This window comes from Syngnathoides biaculeatus, chromosome 14 (assembly GCF_019802595.1).
Source record: "Syngnathoides biaculeatus isolate LvHL_M chromosome 14, ASM1980259v1, whole genome shotgun sequence".
NCBI lineage: Eukaryota > Metazoa > Chordata > Actinopteri > Syngnathiformes > Syngnathidae > Syngnathoides > Syngnathoides biaculeatus.
The window spans coordinates 18,791,505-18,807,846 of record NC_084653.1 but is presented as its reverse complement, the minus strand read 5'-3'; the positions used below and the strand labels follow the sequence as shown (position 1 = coordinate 18,807,846).

Here is a 16,342-nt window from a genome sequence, read left to right as displayed (position 1 = left end):
ACTGAAGACACACCAGTATAATGTGAAATTGTCCAATTATGGTTGATTTATTACCACAAGGGGCCAACATTTCTCCATAAAGCTTCTGTGCAGTTAAAATGTTGTTTGGGACTGTCTACTTCCTGGAATGCTTCATGTACAGGCTACACATGGCTGCTACATTTTTTTTCTTTGCTTATTTTACAGTATGTAAATGCCTGTGAAATGAAAACCATAAAACACATGCTAACTTATCCTACTCAATAGTTTCCCTGTTTTGTTACTGCCTTTAGTCTCCACTCGGATTAAATTGATGAGACTTTTCATTAATTTTCAGATGCATGGCTAGGAACAAACAATAATTTCAAACAATAAAACACGTTTATGTTAACCTCGGGCTTCAGAAGACCCCGCACACCTGTACAAAGTCATGTGACCACGGAGATCCTCGTCGAATATTGACGTTGTTCACGCACAGTGGCTCCTCGTGCCTGAAAATACAAAAACAAAAAAATTAAGAAATTTTTCTTTCAATTCTACCTGGCAATAAGCTTGTCCGCACACTGATGAACTCAAGCCTTTTAGATACGTTTGTCTCCTTCTTTTCCTTTTGGCTTTCTGCTTAGCAACACACATGAAAAAAAAATCTAACAATTATATAATAGATTTGCTTCGCTTGCTAGGTAAAATTGAATTTCTTTGTATTTTGCTGTTAGTTGCAATGACACTGATGATCACATTTGGGGAAAAAAAAAAACCTTCCCCGGTGCACATTCCAGCCATCAAGATGTAAAATTGCAAAGAAAATAGTGGCCATTTTGATCGCGTACCCAACAAAACCAGAAGCTCATTTTCGTAACACATTTCAAACCAGACGTACGTGGGCGAGGCGATCTGAGATAGGCAGACGGACTTGAGATGGATGTCGTTCTGACGGTAGAAGCGGGCCCCCGTGTTTTTCAGGGTGATGGAGTGGATCTCGCACAGCGCCGCCGGGTGAGCCAACACCGTCGTGTGCGCTCTTGTTTGCGTTTGACTGAAACGCACACACACATTCATCACTGGAGACAGTTATCACCTACCCCCCAAGGATGTCACCATTACAAATGATATTAGAGTCAGAAAAACACGCCACAGACAGATACTTTATGAGGTTATCACGTCTAGTCCAGTCGAGTTCAAGGTTTGTGTAAGTGGAAATCCAATCCACGCACTGTTGTATTGAATTAATCTCAACTGCAGGATGGAAAAATGTTAATTTAGCTTTCCACTGTGTTTTGTACCCTAATGGAAGGATGTTAAAAAAATGGACGGTGGTACCTACAGCAAGAGTTGTTGTCGTGTGTTGACATCACCGGTGGTCAGTGTTACTTCCACTTTGGCGCTTTTAGTGAGAGGAGAGGCCTCCAGCACGAGCACTATGTGATGAGCTGCAACACACAAACACACACATGCGATGCCAACAAACTCAGTCATATCGGAGGGTGGCAAAAATTCCCCTGGTACCCTTCCTGAAACTCATGTCATCACACGGGACCTTTTGGGTACAACTGGTGCTCAATAGAAAGGTGCTGAGAATTGGAATTGGTTATTTTGGAACTCTTCACATAATTCAAACTACAATAGTTAGCTGAGGCACGGTGGATCAGCTGGAAAGTGTTGGCCTCACAGTTCTGAAGTCCTGGGTCCCATTCCGGATCCCCATGTGTGGAGTTTACATGTTCTCTCCGTAGCTGCGTGAGTTTCCTCCCACATCCCAAAAACATGCAACATTAATTGGACACTCTAAATTGCATTGAGGTGACTGCGTCTGTTTGTCTTTATGTGGCCTGCGATTGGCTGGCAACAAGTTCATCGTGTACCCCGCGTCCTGCCCGTTGATAGCTGGGATAGGCTCCGGCACTCCCATGCCCCTTGTGAGGATAAGCAGCCAAGAAAATCAATGGATGTATAGTTAGCCGATCCAAACTGTACTGCTTGGTGGAGAAATGACCTTTAGAGTACCGCTGCACTTGGTACCTCAATTGAAAGGTGACAAAAAGTTAAATTATTTAAAAAGGTGCCAGAAAATGGTGCGGTACATGCATTTTTTTAAAGTAAAGTTTTTTGTATCCTTCGAAAGGAGTGTCAAAAGTGTGATCGTTCAAATAGTATGAAAAATCTGAACTGAATCAAAATTACTGCTTGGTCAAAAAGAATCATTTAGAGTACAGAGAGTCCTCGGACTATGACTGAGATCTGTTCCTACAGTAGTGACTTAACTGGACTTTCGACTTAAGTTGGATTCCAACGTTAAAGTCAGAATTTACATCAAAAACCTTTCTACAAAAAACAAATACATTGAAATAAACAAGATGATGTACTTAGCATTACTGCTGAGAGGCGGATGGAGAAGAAGAAGGGGAGGCTGTGCTTAGCTACTGCGAAGGAACCTGGTCCTCAATACTCTCCAGATCAACAAGTGTCAAAGAACCTTGTTTTGTGATCATTGTACTTAACATAGCCTTCACATGCGCTAAAATACAGGCTTTGTCTTCAATAATTGTCAATCTGGTCGAGTGACTGAGGCCTTGGTGATGTTGGTGTCTCTTTTTTCCACAGTCATGGATTTTCTTTCGGCTCCGAAAGCATTGCTAAAAGACTTTTTCTTTGGGGCCATGTTGTCTAAAAAGGAGTCTGAAAAATGCGAAGATACTTCCGGCGCACAAACACAGACAAGCGTTAGCCAGAAAAAATGGCGGACGGGCGACGGGCGTTGTAAAGTCGAAACGTCTTAGGTCGAGACCGTCTTAACCCGAGGACTCCCTGTACTTCTAAGTAGCCCAAAGGATAGGTGGTAAAATGTGGTTGTTTGGAAGGGCAACAAAAGGTAGTATGGTTCGCCGCAGTATGTATGGTGCCAAAAAAACGCTATAGTTCAAAAGAATGCCAAAAAAATGGAGATAGGGTTTAAAAGTGTACCATAAAGTAGTAGGGGATCGGTAGGGTGCCAAAAAGTAGTAAGGCGAGTCAAAAGGGCACAGAGGGGTCAAAAGGGGGCCGACGCTGGTACGGTTCGGAACAATGAGGTAGTAAAGTGTTTGACTTTGAATTGTTCTGGCCCCGATTGATTTTTGCCTTTGTATGCGCAGGGTCAGTCGCACGCAGCAAAAGGAGCTCGCTCATTAGCTTCCTTCTGCTGACTAATGACATTTCCCCTCTGGCTTTCTCTTTGATGTTTGTGCCGCAATTAGGAGAGCGCGTCGGCACGTTGCGCTGGCGTATGTTGCTCGAGTTTTCGAGCCACGTGAGGACGCTCGTGAGGATTTGTGCGCATTTACAACCTCGAGTGAACGTTCGCGGCGTACGTTGAGGGCACGAAAAGTTGACGTGTTCGCACCGCAGAAAGGCGGCTGGGACGTGGTGAGGAGGAACAGCTTCTGCACCTCGGGGAGGGGAGTTGAGGTGATGCCGCACTTTTCCGACAAACCTGAAAGACACACACACACACACACACACACACACACATAGGCACACACACACCCTGGATGAAGCTACTAATAAAGATTACATTTGTTCCAAATAGTTCCATAAAAAAATTAAAGATTGATCTTTTCCGGAGCATGTCATTATTTTTATTGCACTGTGCATTGTATTTTTTTTCAATTTAAAAACAATTATTTTCTGTGTAATTTTTCAAAATATATATTATATTATTATTATATATATATATATATAAGTACAATATTTGATTATTTAGCTTATGGTATTAGTTATTACATAATCCATTTATGTGCATCTTCTGCAATCTATTAAAAACAAATCAAAATGTATTTTAATTTTTTTACTTGATTGCTGTTTAATTTGATGCATTTTCACTGCATTTTTATTATTCATTTGAGTTTATGATTTATATAGATATAATCGTACTTGTTTGAATGAGTTTTTAAATCCCTTCATTAAAGCTATTTAAATTTTATTGTATTTCAAATTATAATTTTTTTATGTTTTTTGGAATTTCCCAAGCTAAAAATCTTCATTTATTATTTTTTGTAGTTGTATTTTTCATTTTTTCAATGTTTTAGTCATGTGTTGGTTACTTAACCCATTACGTAATTAGATGTTATTTTATTTTAAAAAAAATCAGAATCATTTAATTTTGTTTTTACATCATAAGTATGTCGCTGTTATTATTTTGTGATGCAATGTATTGGAATTTAATTTGAATAAATTAAATGTGTATTGAGTGTGTGTGGGTGTTTTTTTTTTGTAATGATTTTCCCATTGCCTTTGACTTTCCACTCACCGATGGTGGGACAATTTCCCCTGAAGGCGTCACAGTGGCGGCATCGTCCCTGCAGGAAGTTTTGGTAGCTTTCGCAAGGGATGCCGCTCAGGCGACACGAGGAGTTGAGGGCGCTCATGTACACGTACAGCGCCCTCATGTGGTCGCAAATCACATAGCCGTACACTGGAAACAAGCCCGAAACTTAGACATCCACGCACGCACACACACAAAAAAAAAACACTTCTTCTTGTTCAAAAGAAAAATGGTAGCCTTTAAAAAGGGTGCCAAAAACGCGTATGGGTTGGCTTTAAAACCTTCGGGGACATTCGGGAAACATCTGCGTGTATTTGGAATTGTTTCTTCTTCTTTGGTTTTGTGTGATCACATGTAATCAATCATTCAAGAATTCGAGATCGGGAGTGCAACAGAATCTTTATGTGTGCGGTTGTGCTGTGTTGAGATTCTCGGAGCACAGCATACCTAATGACCAAAAATGCCTGATTTTTATCTTTCTATGTGTGGTCTGGAGCAGATTAAAAAAAAAAAAAGGCTTTTAGGAACAGAAAAATCTTTATGTGTACCAGGCACAAGGATGGAATTGTTTAAAATTAAATCCAGTGATTTGCATGAACAATGTATCCAATAGGTCATGTAATATGTACTCTATTTTGACAATGTGATGTTAAATCCTCTCTCACTTAATAGTGTTTTGAGAAGATTTTTGTCGACAATTATGAATTTTCAGCGACGCTGCCATCTTTGCGAGTCAAATGACCGACGTGGGCGGATGTGACGTCTTACGTGCCGTTCCAAACGCTCGATTTTATGGGACACCATTTATGCCCATCGCTGATTGCTCGGATTTATCCTCATCTGATGAAGAAATAGCAGTATCGGTTGATCGGGAAGACGGAGGAATACTTCCATACAGATTTACACCTTTGGCTGTAATTAATGTTGAATATTCGGATGGTTCTTCGGGCGGAATGAAGCCGAGTCTGACTACTCAGAGGCCTACCCGCGGGCCATAAGTGTGTAAACAAAGGCCCCCGGAGCTCCGGGTCGGCAGCCGCGGATGGTTCTTTGGACGGGAATGACGCAGCGGCTTCGGCGGTGGCGGAGGCCGTTAGTCCCGGACGCCGAAACTCGGGTAAAGGCCTCCACCGCTACCGAAGCTCGGCTAAAGACTTCCGCCGCCGCCGAAGCTCGGCTAACGGCCAGCCCAGACGCCGAAGCTCGTGGCCCGCCGCCGGAGCTTGCTCGTCAGACTCCGTGTCATTCCCATCCGGAGAACCATCCGCGGCTGCCGGGACCAAAATATGATTTGCCTAGCCCAAAAGATACCAAAAAGATGCTATGTTCGTAAGCGTGGCCTAAAAAATTATCACAGCATTTGACAAAAAACAAAAATCTTTTGTCTAATCTTCAGGGAGAGATACCAAGTTCAATCATTTTTTTCAAAATAATATTTTTCATGTTCAGTGTAAGGCGGGACTCACCAGAGGCGAATCGCGATTGTGCGCATCCCGTCTGGTCGTTTCCGCCGTTCAAGAAAAAGTCCACGTGGCCGACCGGGATGGAGATGCCAAAGTCTGACAGATCAACACAAAGCAAGCGCATTAGATGTTGCATTCAAGGGTGTGCGTGATTTCCACAATGTAAAGATCAATGAAAAATATTAAAGTCTTCAACACAGCACACACCCAATGCGGTTTTGCAAACGTCAAGTGAGTTTTCAAATAACCAATTTTTTTTCCACGACCATCTTACAGTCTGAGTCGGTGTGGATGGCGTCCACAAACTGTGCATCTGAAGGGTCCAGACGATCGAAGGTGTCAGCGTTCTTAAACATGGGACCGGCCGGGTCCAAACCTGGAAAACGACGAGAGTTAAAGAACTGGATTCGAACTGGAATTGGGCGATTCCCAGTCGAGGGGTTACCCGTGATCCTTCCGATCTTTCCCTCAAAGAGGGTTCCCACAAATCCGGCCACGTGCGCCCCCAGACTGATGCCGATGAAGTGGAACGACTCCAGCTTGCATCCGTATATCTGTTGAACAAAGTCAGACCTGCGGTACGTGAGGAAAAGTTGGAACGTGCAAAAAAAAAAAAAGAAAGTCGCGAGAAGAACGAGATAAAGCTACAGAAAAGACTTGTTTTACAAGAATACGTGGAAAAGTCAGGCTGCTACAACGAAAAAAGTTGTGGTATGACTAAAGAAAAAAAAAGGAACACATTTCGAGGAAATACAATTGCCACGAGAATCACGTCATAAAGGAAGTGATAAAAAAATTGTCATGTTGGAGGAACAATGTCGTAGCTTGGGCTAAAATGTTGCAACTTCCAAAAGGTTGTCACAAGGAGGAAGTGAAAAAAGAGAAAGTGAAAGAAGTTCTAGTGTAGGAACAACAAAGTCAAATGAACAGAAAAATGTCTCGTTATGACACTGGTATCAAACTCAAGGCCCCGGGGCCAGATCAGGCCAGCCGCATGATTTCATGCACCTGCAAGGAGGCACTCGAGCAAAAGAAGTAAGAGTGAGACAGGTGGAATATATGTGCCGAGGAAGTGACTTTTATCGGTCCGGCCCTGTTAGCCCTGCGTTAGCGTGTTACTGCCATGCCTCAGTGATTTTTACCAGTATGTTTTTTTAACCATCCCTGTTAGCGCCGCGCTAGCATTAGCGTTAGAGCGGCGCTAGCGTTAGTGTTAGCATTAGTGCGGCAGTGCTAGCGTTAAACTCTCTGTGTATCGTCTTTCTTTGTAAATATCTCATTTTTCAATGTGGGTTTCAATCTGGGCACTTGCAGCTTTTACACAGCTGCGACGAATGTATGCACCAAACGGTATTTCCTTTACAAATGTACTGGTTGAGGCTTATAACCAACTCTGTAGACCAGGAATTACGGTATAAACTGGCCCATGAAAAAAATGAGTTTGACACCCCTGCGTAATTGTGTAAAAAGTTGCGTTGCGCGCAGCGTAGCGGTGTGATGACCTGCAGCTGGTTGATGAGGACGGAGACGTGCACGGCCACCTCCTTGTAGTTGTCCACCGCCAGGTTGTACGCGAATGAGGCGCCGTGGACCCAGTCTACTATCAGCACGTTGGCGTCCTCCACCTCCAGCAGCGCCTCGGCCAGATCCAAAACCCACCGAGGCTGACTGCCCAGCGCCCTGCGCGCAAAGAACAACCAAGACGCTTCAGTTTTCAGTGAACCCAACATGCATTCTTTTTTTCATTGAATAATTTTGATTCACCATACAAAAATAACAAACATTCATCAGAAAAAAGTATGTTTCAAAAAAAGAAAAGAACATCAATGCATATCTTCGGGAGAAAATCCCTGTACGTAAGTGGCAAGGCCGAAAACCAACATTGTGTCTCCGTGACGTTCAACCCCGCGTGTGGCACTTGGATCAAAAACTGGATATTGCCACATGAACTCAGGAACACGTCAGAAAACAATTGACAGTTAGCACAGTACACTGCTGCGTCTACAAATGCAAGTTAAAACTCTAACTTGTAAACATAGAGCCAAATATCAACAACAACCAGAAACGACGCCGGCTTCTCTCGGCCCGAGTTCACTGAAAAAAACTGGAACAGCGAGCTGAGGTCTGATGGGTTTCCCTTTCAAACTGTTTTTGGAAATCATGGATATCACGCCCTCCTGGTTCAAGAGGAAAACAACAATTCAAATTATTAGCAGCGTAAAGATGAAAACATGGCATCTGTGATGGTATGGGGCTGTGTTAGTGCCACTGCTATGGTTACACATCTGTGAAGGCACTGCTAATGCTGAAAGGTACATACAGATTTTGGAACCACATATGCTGCCATCCAAGCAATCTGTTTTTTTGGGAAACATCCCTGCTTATTTCAACAAAACAATGTAAAGCGACATTTTCTATGTGTTACGAGTACCGGATTAGCCTGTGTGGCGCGTTATGAAGCGCCAAATACAACAGCGGTGACCCTTAACTGCTGGTACAGTACCACACCTGTATCCGTGTACGATGACCTTGGTGGGCCGCATGACATTGAAGGCGCTCCCCCCCATCTTGTGGAAGGCCTGCGCGCAGCCCGGGCGTTCTCGGGTCATCAGCAGGTAGAGAACCCGGGACTGCGCTTGCTGCTGCCTCTGCTGGCGGTACTGCAGCCAGGTGGTGTTGCTCACGTCAGCGCACTCGTCCGCCCTCGCCTCGGAACCTCCAGCGTGAGTTTACCGTTTACCATGAATCAAATTATTACAGTTAAATAACACATCCCTGTTTTTGCATATTATCTGGGGAGAACACGTAAAATCCACACGGGCGAGGCTGGGATTTGATCCCTGGTCCTCACAAGTGTGAGGCCAACGGTCTAAACAGTTGCTCCACCGTGCCACGAAAAAAATAAAATGTAAATGATAAAAAAATAAATGAAATGAATGAATTAGCAATGAAAATATAAAAATGGTAGATAATTCGCTAGCACGTTTGCCTCACAGTTCTGAGGACTGAGCTTGTGCGTTGAAATCTGGCCTTGCCTCTGTGGAGTTTGCGCGTTTTCCTCGCGCCTGTGTGGATTTTATTCGGGTCCTCCGGTTTCGTCCCACGAACTCAAAACAAGCGTAGTGGGTTGAGTGAAGACTTTAAATTGCCCGTAGGTGTGAAAGTGAGTGCGAATGGTTGTCTTTTTAGATGTGCCCTGCGATTGGCTGCCGACCAGTTCAAGGTGTATCCTGCTTCTGGCCCAAAGACAGCTGGGATTAGCTCCGGCATGCCCGAGACCCTTGTGAGGATAAGCGGCAAATGTTTCATCGTAGTCTTATGTATTGTATGGACTGTAGCCTTCTATTCTTTTGGACATTGTCTTAAATTGCTAAGATATATTTTACTTATTTTTGAATACATTATTTTAAAGGCCCTGTAGCTCAGTGGTTAGAGCACTGGTTTGATAAACCAGGGGTTGTGGGTTCGTATCCCACTGGGGCCTCCAGTCCCTGAGAAGGGTTGCGTCAGGAAGGGCATCCGGTGTAAAAATTGTGCCAAACATATGTGCGTTCATCTGAGATGACACGCTGTGGTGACCCCGAAAGAAACTTACTTTTATTTTAAATGTGTAATTATTATACAATACTATTTAAAGAATTCACTTTACATTGTATTTATGATATAATATTTTAGCTTTTATTTTATATTGGAATTCTGCATGGAATAACATATAATTCTGTTAGTATATTTTACTCATTTTTGTATTAATTTTGAGTATGTTAAAGGGTCTTAAGTGTATATTTTGATGTTATTTTATATTATTTAGTATTATAAAAAAATATGTACTTGTAGATTATTGGTTGTCTCACCTCTCCTAGGTGTTACAGGTTGATCCCTGATCTGTGTTATCAATGATTTTTAAAAAAAATAAGGGATCGATAACACAGATCAGGGATCAACCCATAACGCATGGGAGGTTAGGCAACCAATAATCTACAGTACTGATATTATTATCATTATTTATGTGATTTGTATTTGTATTATCAATTATTATAATTTTTTAATACACAGTTTTTTAGTACATTACCTTGGTTAGCTAAGATATATATCTACATATATAGATTATACATCTTCATGCCTAGTCTTGTTTAAAGATATAAAGTGTTATATTTGATTCATACATGTATTTTTCATGGTGTTCATGTGCATTGTTTTTTTTTTTTTCTACTGTGCACTATGGCTAAAAAACGTCATCAACCACAACGTGCTCCTAATATTTTTGTTATCTTACTGCTTGGTGATTTTATTGACAAGTCCACGTGAGGGACAAAATATTAGGAACAGGAGACCTACCTTGGACAGTGTGGACCAGCACAAGAAAAAGCAGCAGTAGGAGGCTTTTGTCCGGACGGGACATTTCCGGGAGTTAACGGGAGCTTAGCGGTGCTCAGGTGCTCCGTGCGGCCGACCCAGGTTGATCGGCTTACGGTTTAGGCGTCACACTAAAGACAGCGAACCAGGTAACGCACCGTGAGAATGTCAATAACACAAAAAGTTTCGCGTTTTCCGACAATTCCTCGGAGTTTCAATGCATCACCTCTAAAGCCCTGTGCGAGTGGGCACAAAAACGATTGGTTGTTGGCTTTCCCCGAAGCTCGCAGCTGATAGGTCGTTGATTTACACGTCACAGGGTAAACAAACAACATGGCGGGCTTTGTTGGCGGCAAATAGCGTAGATCACAGGTGAGAAATGGTTTAAATTAGGAAGACTACAGGACGGGAAAGACTCAACGTGAGTTTTAATGCCATAATTTATGAGTTCAATGACTTCACATGAAAATAAATTGGTATTATGAATGCTTCCCCATAAGTAACACATAACTTGTTTCAGCAAACGGTGCTTGTTTTGTAAGCGGTGGCTGAGAAACGTAAACGACGACAGGTGATATATTAATTGTTTTGGAAATTAATATTTTACCAGCAATTTATTAGTACCTGAGTGGTTTGTGTGTTTATGTTGTATTCCTTAAACCAAGTTAGTTACTGAAGTTTAAACTAAGTTCAAATTTATTGTAATAGCAGAAGTGACAAGTGCCTGATATATATGGGGATTGGTTAAACATAGAATGAGCACTTCAGCTTCTAAAATCTTCCATAATTCAAGAAAAAAAAAAAGATTACTGAAGCACATGACCTGTTTTCCTGTCCACACAGCCCCCCCCCCCATTAACGTTCCATTTGCATTAGTTTTTTTTCTGATCTATGGCTGTAGTTCAAATGGAATGTAATTGTTTTTGTAAAATCGACAATTGCAACATTTGGGGCAATGGGTTGTTCAAACAGCAGCATTGTTGCACTTTAAACTGCACATAACTGAAAGTGTTTGCCTTGCAGACATTTCATGATGTGGTTGCTAATCAATGCTTGTAGAAAGCAATGGAATGGACTTTGCTTGGCCTGGAACACATCAGCGTGTGTGTGGTGTGTTGTGTTAATTTGTGTTAGTGTGTTTACCACACTGTGTCAGCTCGTTGGGAGTGTGAACAGCTGTGTCTCAAATCAAACGGTGACATTTAACTTAATCTCTTAAGAAATGAAATAATGAAATGTACATATATAATGTAATAATCAACAATCTTAAAAGTGCTGTCCCTCTGTCTTTGTTGTTTAAACTCTGGCTACCAAGGGAGATATGTGTCTGTCTCTTAATGTTCAAACTGAGGCTCCTTAAATGATTTTGACCTCAACTTTCTCTCCTTTTTTGATTTAAAAAAAGCAACATTGTTTTTTTTTTGTTTAAATTCATGACACCAAGCGAGTTGCCTGGCTGTTTTTTCCTTTTTTGTCTTTGTACCTTTGTTTTAATATTCAGCATACCTTCTTTCTTTCAACTCAGCAACTCAATCTTTTTGAATGCATCATAATCTGTATTTGTACTTATAAAATTAAATGTACCCTTTCCTTTGTTTTTTTTTTTTTTTTTAACTCAAACTACGAAGGGAATTGCGTGTCTGTTTCTAGGTCGGTTTAACATCGGCTACCGCGGGAGTTGTGTAAATCTTTCTTTGATATAGTTATGATTCATTGTTTTCCAATTAAACAATTGATTTAAATTAAGGACTTCTCAGTGAGGCTCACGTGTTCCTCACCCTGCCTTGTAATGCAGAAGGTCTTGATGGAATTTCTTCTTTTTGGTTCTTTTAATGCTCGGTGGTGAGCTTGTTTACAAATAAGATTCCCGATACACTGAACTTGTCTTCTGAGTATTTATTAATTACAAAAAGCTTTGGGCAGGTAGAAGAATAGAGTGCTCTACTTCTCTCGTGGGATCCGGAAGCCGAATGAGTCTCCTTTCCAGATGACGGTTCCTGTAACCTCAGAAGCTACTTATCAAACTGGTTATTGCCTGTTCTCAGCCTGAATATTATCAGTATGTCTTTGGTGCATGTGTGTCTTTGTGTATTTCTGCAGTGCAGTGGGGTCAATTTTAATAGACAAAAGCTAGCGTGTGTGTCCTGTAAGCATCAGCATGTACAACATAATCTTCTCTTGATGTCTTGAAACTCAATTTTATCTCTTCAAGGTTGAATTCAGACACGCAAGGGAGTTGTTGGTCTCCTTTTATATGTTAAGTCAGGCTATCTAGGGAGTTAGTTGCCTGTCTGTTTCTTCAATGGTTTAACTCAATCTGCCAAAGGAGTTTCATCTTTGTTTGTTTTTTAGGGTTAGGGTACTCTGTTCGGTGAGTTAACTCGCACTACCAAGGGTGTTTCGCATCTCTTTCTTTGTTAAAACTCCAGTTATAAAATTTTACTTTTTCCATATTTTCTCCCTTTGTTTGGGCAGCTGCTGCGCGAGCCACTGGGTGGTGTTGCTTCTCGCCTGCTGCCAGGTGTACTTAGGCACATAGCCCAGCTCGCATTTGGCCTTGTCGTAGGAGAAGCTGAAGGGCGTGTTGAGCATAGTCAGCAGGTGGCGGTTTATGGGCGGCACTACCCGGCGGAATGGCCGCAGGATCAGGCACGCCATCTCCCACAGAAAGCAGACGACGTAGAAGAGGCGCAGGGGCACGGTCATCTTGTCCTGGATGCTGAAGCCCAACGGCGACATGACGGCGTAGTTGAAGTCCGAGTAGCTGACGTGCGGTGTGTCGTCGGACACGAAGTAGAACTTTCCGCCCACATCCGCCCTCCGCTCGGGGTCCTTGAGGCTGCGGGCGGCCTGGAGGTGGGCGGCCGCCACGTTGCCCACGTAGACCGGGTTAACCTTGGCCTCCCGCATAGACATCCGGTACAGTACCCCGCCGTTGCGGACGCCGTCTGCCATGTGGTTGAGCAGGAACCGGCAGTCCTCGCCGTAGATGTACATGGGGCGCAGGGCGCAAGTGGCCATGCGTCCGCCGTTCCGGAGGCGCTCGCCGTTGCACCCCAGGGTCCTGTCCTCTGCCTCCTTCTTGGTCTTGCTGTAGGAGAACTTGAGGGAGCTCTGGTAGGCCATGTCCTCGTGGCCGTTCACCACTGGCTCACCCTCCGGGTTGGGACCCATCACCTCCACTGTGCTGGTGTAGATGAAAGAGGGGACGTTCTCCTGGATGGAGGCTTCCAAAAGATTCTGTGTGCCTGGAACAACAAGGTAGATTCAACCCCACATCAGCTTTTTGTGAACAAAATATTTGGATTTATTAAAGTTTTGTACTCCCCTCGAAGTTATACTTTTGGAATCCTTTTTTTTTGTTCCATTGCCTCTGCCTTGATAAGAGTCTCAATCAGTTTTTTGTTTGAACAAAAATTTGGTGTTGGACTTTTTGCAACACTTATTTTGAGAGGCTCTGATTCATTGAAAACTCAAAAGATTATTCTGATAAGGCTGCTGCTTCCTGTATTTGATACGACACTTAGCTGGTATCTGGAGATGCTTTTATGAAAAAACAATTATACAATTGGGAGATGGAGCAATGCTTTGGACTTTGCAGCATTTATTTCTAAAGAATCTGAAACATGTAAAGAGTCGTTTTGGTAGGTTCCTAATTTCTGATTTTGTTTCATTGCCATTAGCTTTGCTCGGGCCATACATTGAGTAGAATTTTGTGAACAAAAAGTTTGACGATTCAAATTCAAATTGTTTATTTTTTACCAATATCTTGAAAGGCTCAGACTGATTCGAAGCAGAAAATGTGATTATATTTTGGGATGTAGATACTTGACGTTTTTATTCAATTATCATTGCAATTTGTACAGCAATCTGGAGTTGAGTCAACGTTTTTGCCTTTTCCCAGTACTTGCTTTGAAAATAAATGTCATATAGAAATGTTATGTAATATGACCAAATCATATCTTCTCATTTGGACCTCTCTGCACATCCAAAGGTCACTTGCGTGTGCTCGACTGCTCGGAATCAGTCGATAATTGGCATTTTATCCTTCATCCATCCATTTTCTGAGCCGCTTATCCTCACAAGGGTCACCGGAGTGCTGGAGCCAATCCCAGCTGTCATTGATCAGGAAGCGGGGTACACCTTAAATGGGTTGCCAGCCAATCGCAGGACACATAGAGACAGACAACATTCCCACCTTTGACGTTGACGCTGTACATCTCACTGGGCGCCACGGCGTCGATGACGTCGATGAGGGACGCGATGTGGAAGATCAGCGTGGCTCCTCGACAGGCTGTCCTCACAAATTCGGCGTCTCTGATGTCCCCCTCAAATGCGCTCAGCTTGATGTCGCCTCGGCATTCTGAAACACAGAAAAGTAATTGTCGGAATGCACAGAATAGAAACTGGTTTAGAACCAACAATACTGTCGGAACATTTTATACAGTATAAAATGTTTTGTTTATATCCACCCACAAAAATAAATCTTACTTTAACAAATTTTTGTGATGAAATCTTTTCAAAACATCTCAAATATCTTTGAATTAATTTTTTTTCATTCAAAATGTAGTGGTAAATTTTGCATTGTTTTTAACATTTTTTAAAATCTATTTTTTACTACCCAAAACACATACCAATAAATAAAATTTTTATGCATTATTTTAAGTTCAATTTTCGGATACTTTAATGACCTGAAAATATACGTACTTTTTTATGTTTTTAAAGCCCTTCATTTTAAAAGCCTTCAGCTTTGTCTGTTTTCTTCAGAAAAAAACAAACATACAAGCAAGTTTTTTTTTAGGCTATAGTTCCACATTTTTGGTTAGTTTGTTTTCCTGATAAAAATTGTAAAAAAAATTCTCAATTTAATTTTAAATGTCTTTTTTTTAAATTGTGGAAACACACAGTATGTTTTCTTGTTTATTTTGCTGTTGTGTTTTGTGTTGAAATTAAAAATATTTCTGAAAAATGGGGATGAAGGAAAATTATTGCATCTGTTCATTTGTTTGAATAATATTTTGCTCAATTTTATTATTTAGATTTTCTTAAAAACATCTTTATTTTTTGTTCATGACTTTGAAGTAATTTAGTTTTATTATTATTTTTTTTTTGCTTTTTTAATTTATTTATTCACATTTTCCAAGTTTAATTTTTGTCTTCAAAACACAACATATTAATTTTATCCCTGTTTTTCCATACATGGATAACTTTTCTTTTGGAGATACACATTTTTTTTTTGTTTTATCTTGTCCAGCAACGACATATGGACACTTTCCGATTTTTGGTTACCTTCCAGACTTTGAAGCAGCTCCTGTTTGATGTCGATGTCAAGGAGTCTTATCTCGCGGAGGTTTTTCTCCTGCTCCAGGAGCATCCTGATCAGCGTCTTTCCCAGGAAGCCACACGCTCCCGTCACCACGCACACTTCGCCGTCCAGGCAAGACATCTCAGATCCTCAGCAGGATGGCAAAAGCAAAGAAAAGAAGAAGAAGAAGAAGGTGGGTGACTTTGAAGCGAGACAAGTGTCAGTAAGAGGCGCTGGATGCTTTTTATGGAGCAAAAAATGTGGAGGCTGGACAAGGACTTGGAGGGAGGGAGGGAGGGGGCTGACTCAGCCCACCAGTTAGAAAAAAAAAAAAACATCAAAGACGTTTAAATGTGCTAATTACGTAAACTCATTTCAAACACTAACGTTGCCTTCAAGCCCTATTTCGAAACTGCTTTGAAACCCTGACTCTAGCTGGAACTCAAACCCTAACTTGAAAGCTTTGCTTGACACCCTAACCTTTTTTTGAAACCCAATAGATTGGCCCCTCGATCAAACGGACCCAAATATAATGGATGTTGGATTAAATGGACCGTTGGGACAGAACAATGTGTCCAAAAATATCTTCTGTTTGTCACTTAAAACGCCGTTGACAACATTTGCTTGAAACCCTAACCTTTGTTTGAAACCCATCCATCATCCATCCATTTTCTTTGCTGCTTATCCTTACAAGGGTCGCGGGGGAGTGCTGCCTATCCCAGATGCCAACGAGCAGGAGGCAGGGTACTCCTTGAACTGGTTGCCAGCCAATCGCAGGGCACATCGAGACAAACAGCCGTACTAACAATTACACCAAGGGGGAATTTAGAGTGCGCAATTAATGTTGCATATTTTTGGGATGTGGGAGGAAACCGGATTGCCTGGAGAAAACCCAGACAGGCATGAAACATGAAAACTCCATACAGGCGGGTCCTCAGACCC

General features: G+C 41.9%; 2 protein-coding genes across 3 annotated transcripts; both read right to left on the bottom strand.

The window, feature by feature from the left end:
• Positions 1 to 23: 23 nt before the first annotated feature.
• pla1a (phospholipase A1 member A) lies at positions 24 to 10,460 on the bottom strand. 2 transcript variants are annotated; one of them, XM_061841152.1, is made up of 12 exons: positions 10,322 to 10,405; positions 10,078 to 10,226; positions 8,251 to 8,458; positions 7,245 to 7,422; positions 6,188 to 6,296; positions 6,017 to 6,118; positions 5,746 to 5,838; positions 4,265 to 4,429; positions 3,359 to 3,448; positions 1,304 to 1,409; positions 860 to 1,015; positions 24 to 470 (listed from the first exon to the last, which is right to left on the bottom strand). In XM_061841152.1, the coding sequence occupies exons 2-12, from the start codon at positions 10,139 to 10,141 to the stop codon at positions 380 to 382; spliced, it is 1,362 nt and encodes a 453-aa protein (XP_061697136.1). In that variant the 5' UTR covers positions 10,142 to 10,226; positions 10,322 to 10,405; the 3' UTR covers positions 24 to 379. The 2 variants fall into 2 exon arrangements, with proteins under 2 accessions (XP_061697136.1, XP_061697134.1); XM_061841150.1 differs by having other exon boundaries at positions 10,078 to 10,460.
• Positions 10,461 to 11,976: 1,516 nt separating this feature from the next.
• hsd3b1 (hydroxy-delta-5-steroid dehydrogenase, 3 beta- and steroid delta-isomerase 1) lies at positions 11,977 to 15,992 on the bottom strand. Its single transcript, XM_061841153.1, has 3 exons — positions 15,385 to 15,992; positions 14,294 to 14,458; positions 11,977 to 13,343 (listed from the first exon to the last, which is right to left on the bottom strand). The coding sequence occupies exons 1-3, from the start codon at positions 15,539 to 15,541 to the stop codon at positions 12,535 to 12,537; spliced, it is 1,131 nt and encodes a 376-aa protein (XP_061697137.1). The 5' UTR covers positions 15,542 to 15,992; the 3' UTR covers positions 11,977 to 12,534.
• Positions 15,993 to 16,342: the final 350 nt, after the last annotated feature.

What these genes read in the sequence shown, in the direction of transcription:
- hsd3b1 (XM_061841153.1), bottom strand. Translation starts at nt 15,541, where the DNA reads ATGTCTTGCCTGGACGGCGAAGTGTGCGTGGTGACGGGAGCGTGTGGC. An exon ending in GCTGCTTCAAAGTCTGGAAG is followed by an intron (nt 14,459 to 15,384) that starts GTAACCAAAAAT and finishes TCTGTGTTTCAG; the next exon opens with AATGCCGAGGCGACATCAAG. An exon ending in GTACAGCGTCAACGTCAAAG is followed by an intron (nt 13,344 to 14,293) that starts GTGGGAATGTTG and finishes TTGTTGTTCCAG; the next exon opens with GCACACAGAATCTTTTGGAA.
- pla1a (XM_061841150.1), bottom strand. Translation starts at nt 10,141, where the DNA reads ATGTCCCGTCCGGACAAAAGCCTCCTACTGCTGCTTTTTCTTGTGCTG. An exon ending in GGGAAATTGTCCCACCATCG is followed by an intron (nt 3,449 to 4,264) that starts GTGAGTGGAAAG and finishes TGTGTCTTTCAG; the next exon opens with GTTTGTCGGAAAAGTGCGGC. An exon ending in TCTCAGATCGCCTCGCCCAC is followed by an intron (nt 471 to 859) that starts GTACGTCTGGTT and finishes TTGTATTTTCAG; the next exon opens with GCACGAGGAGCCACTGTGCG.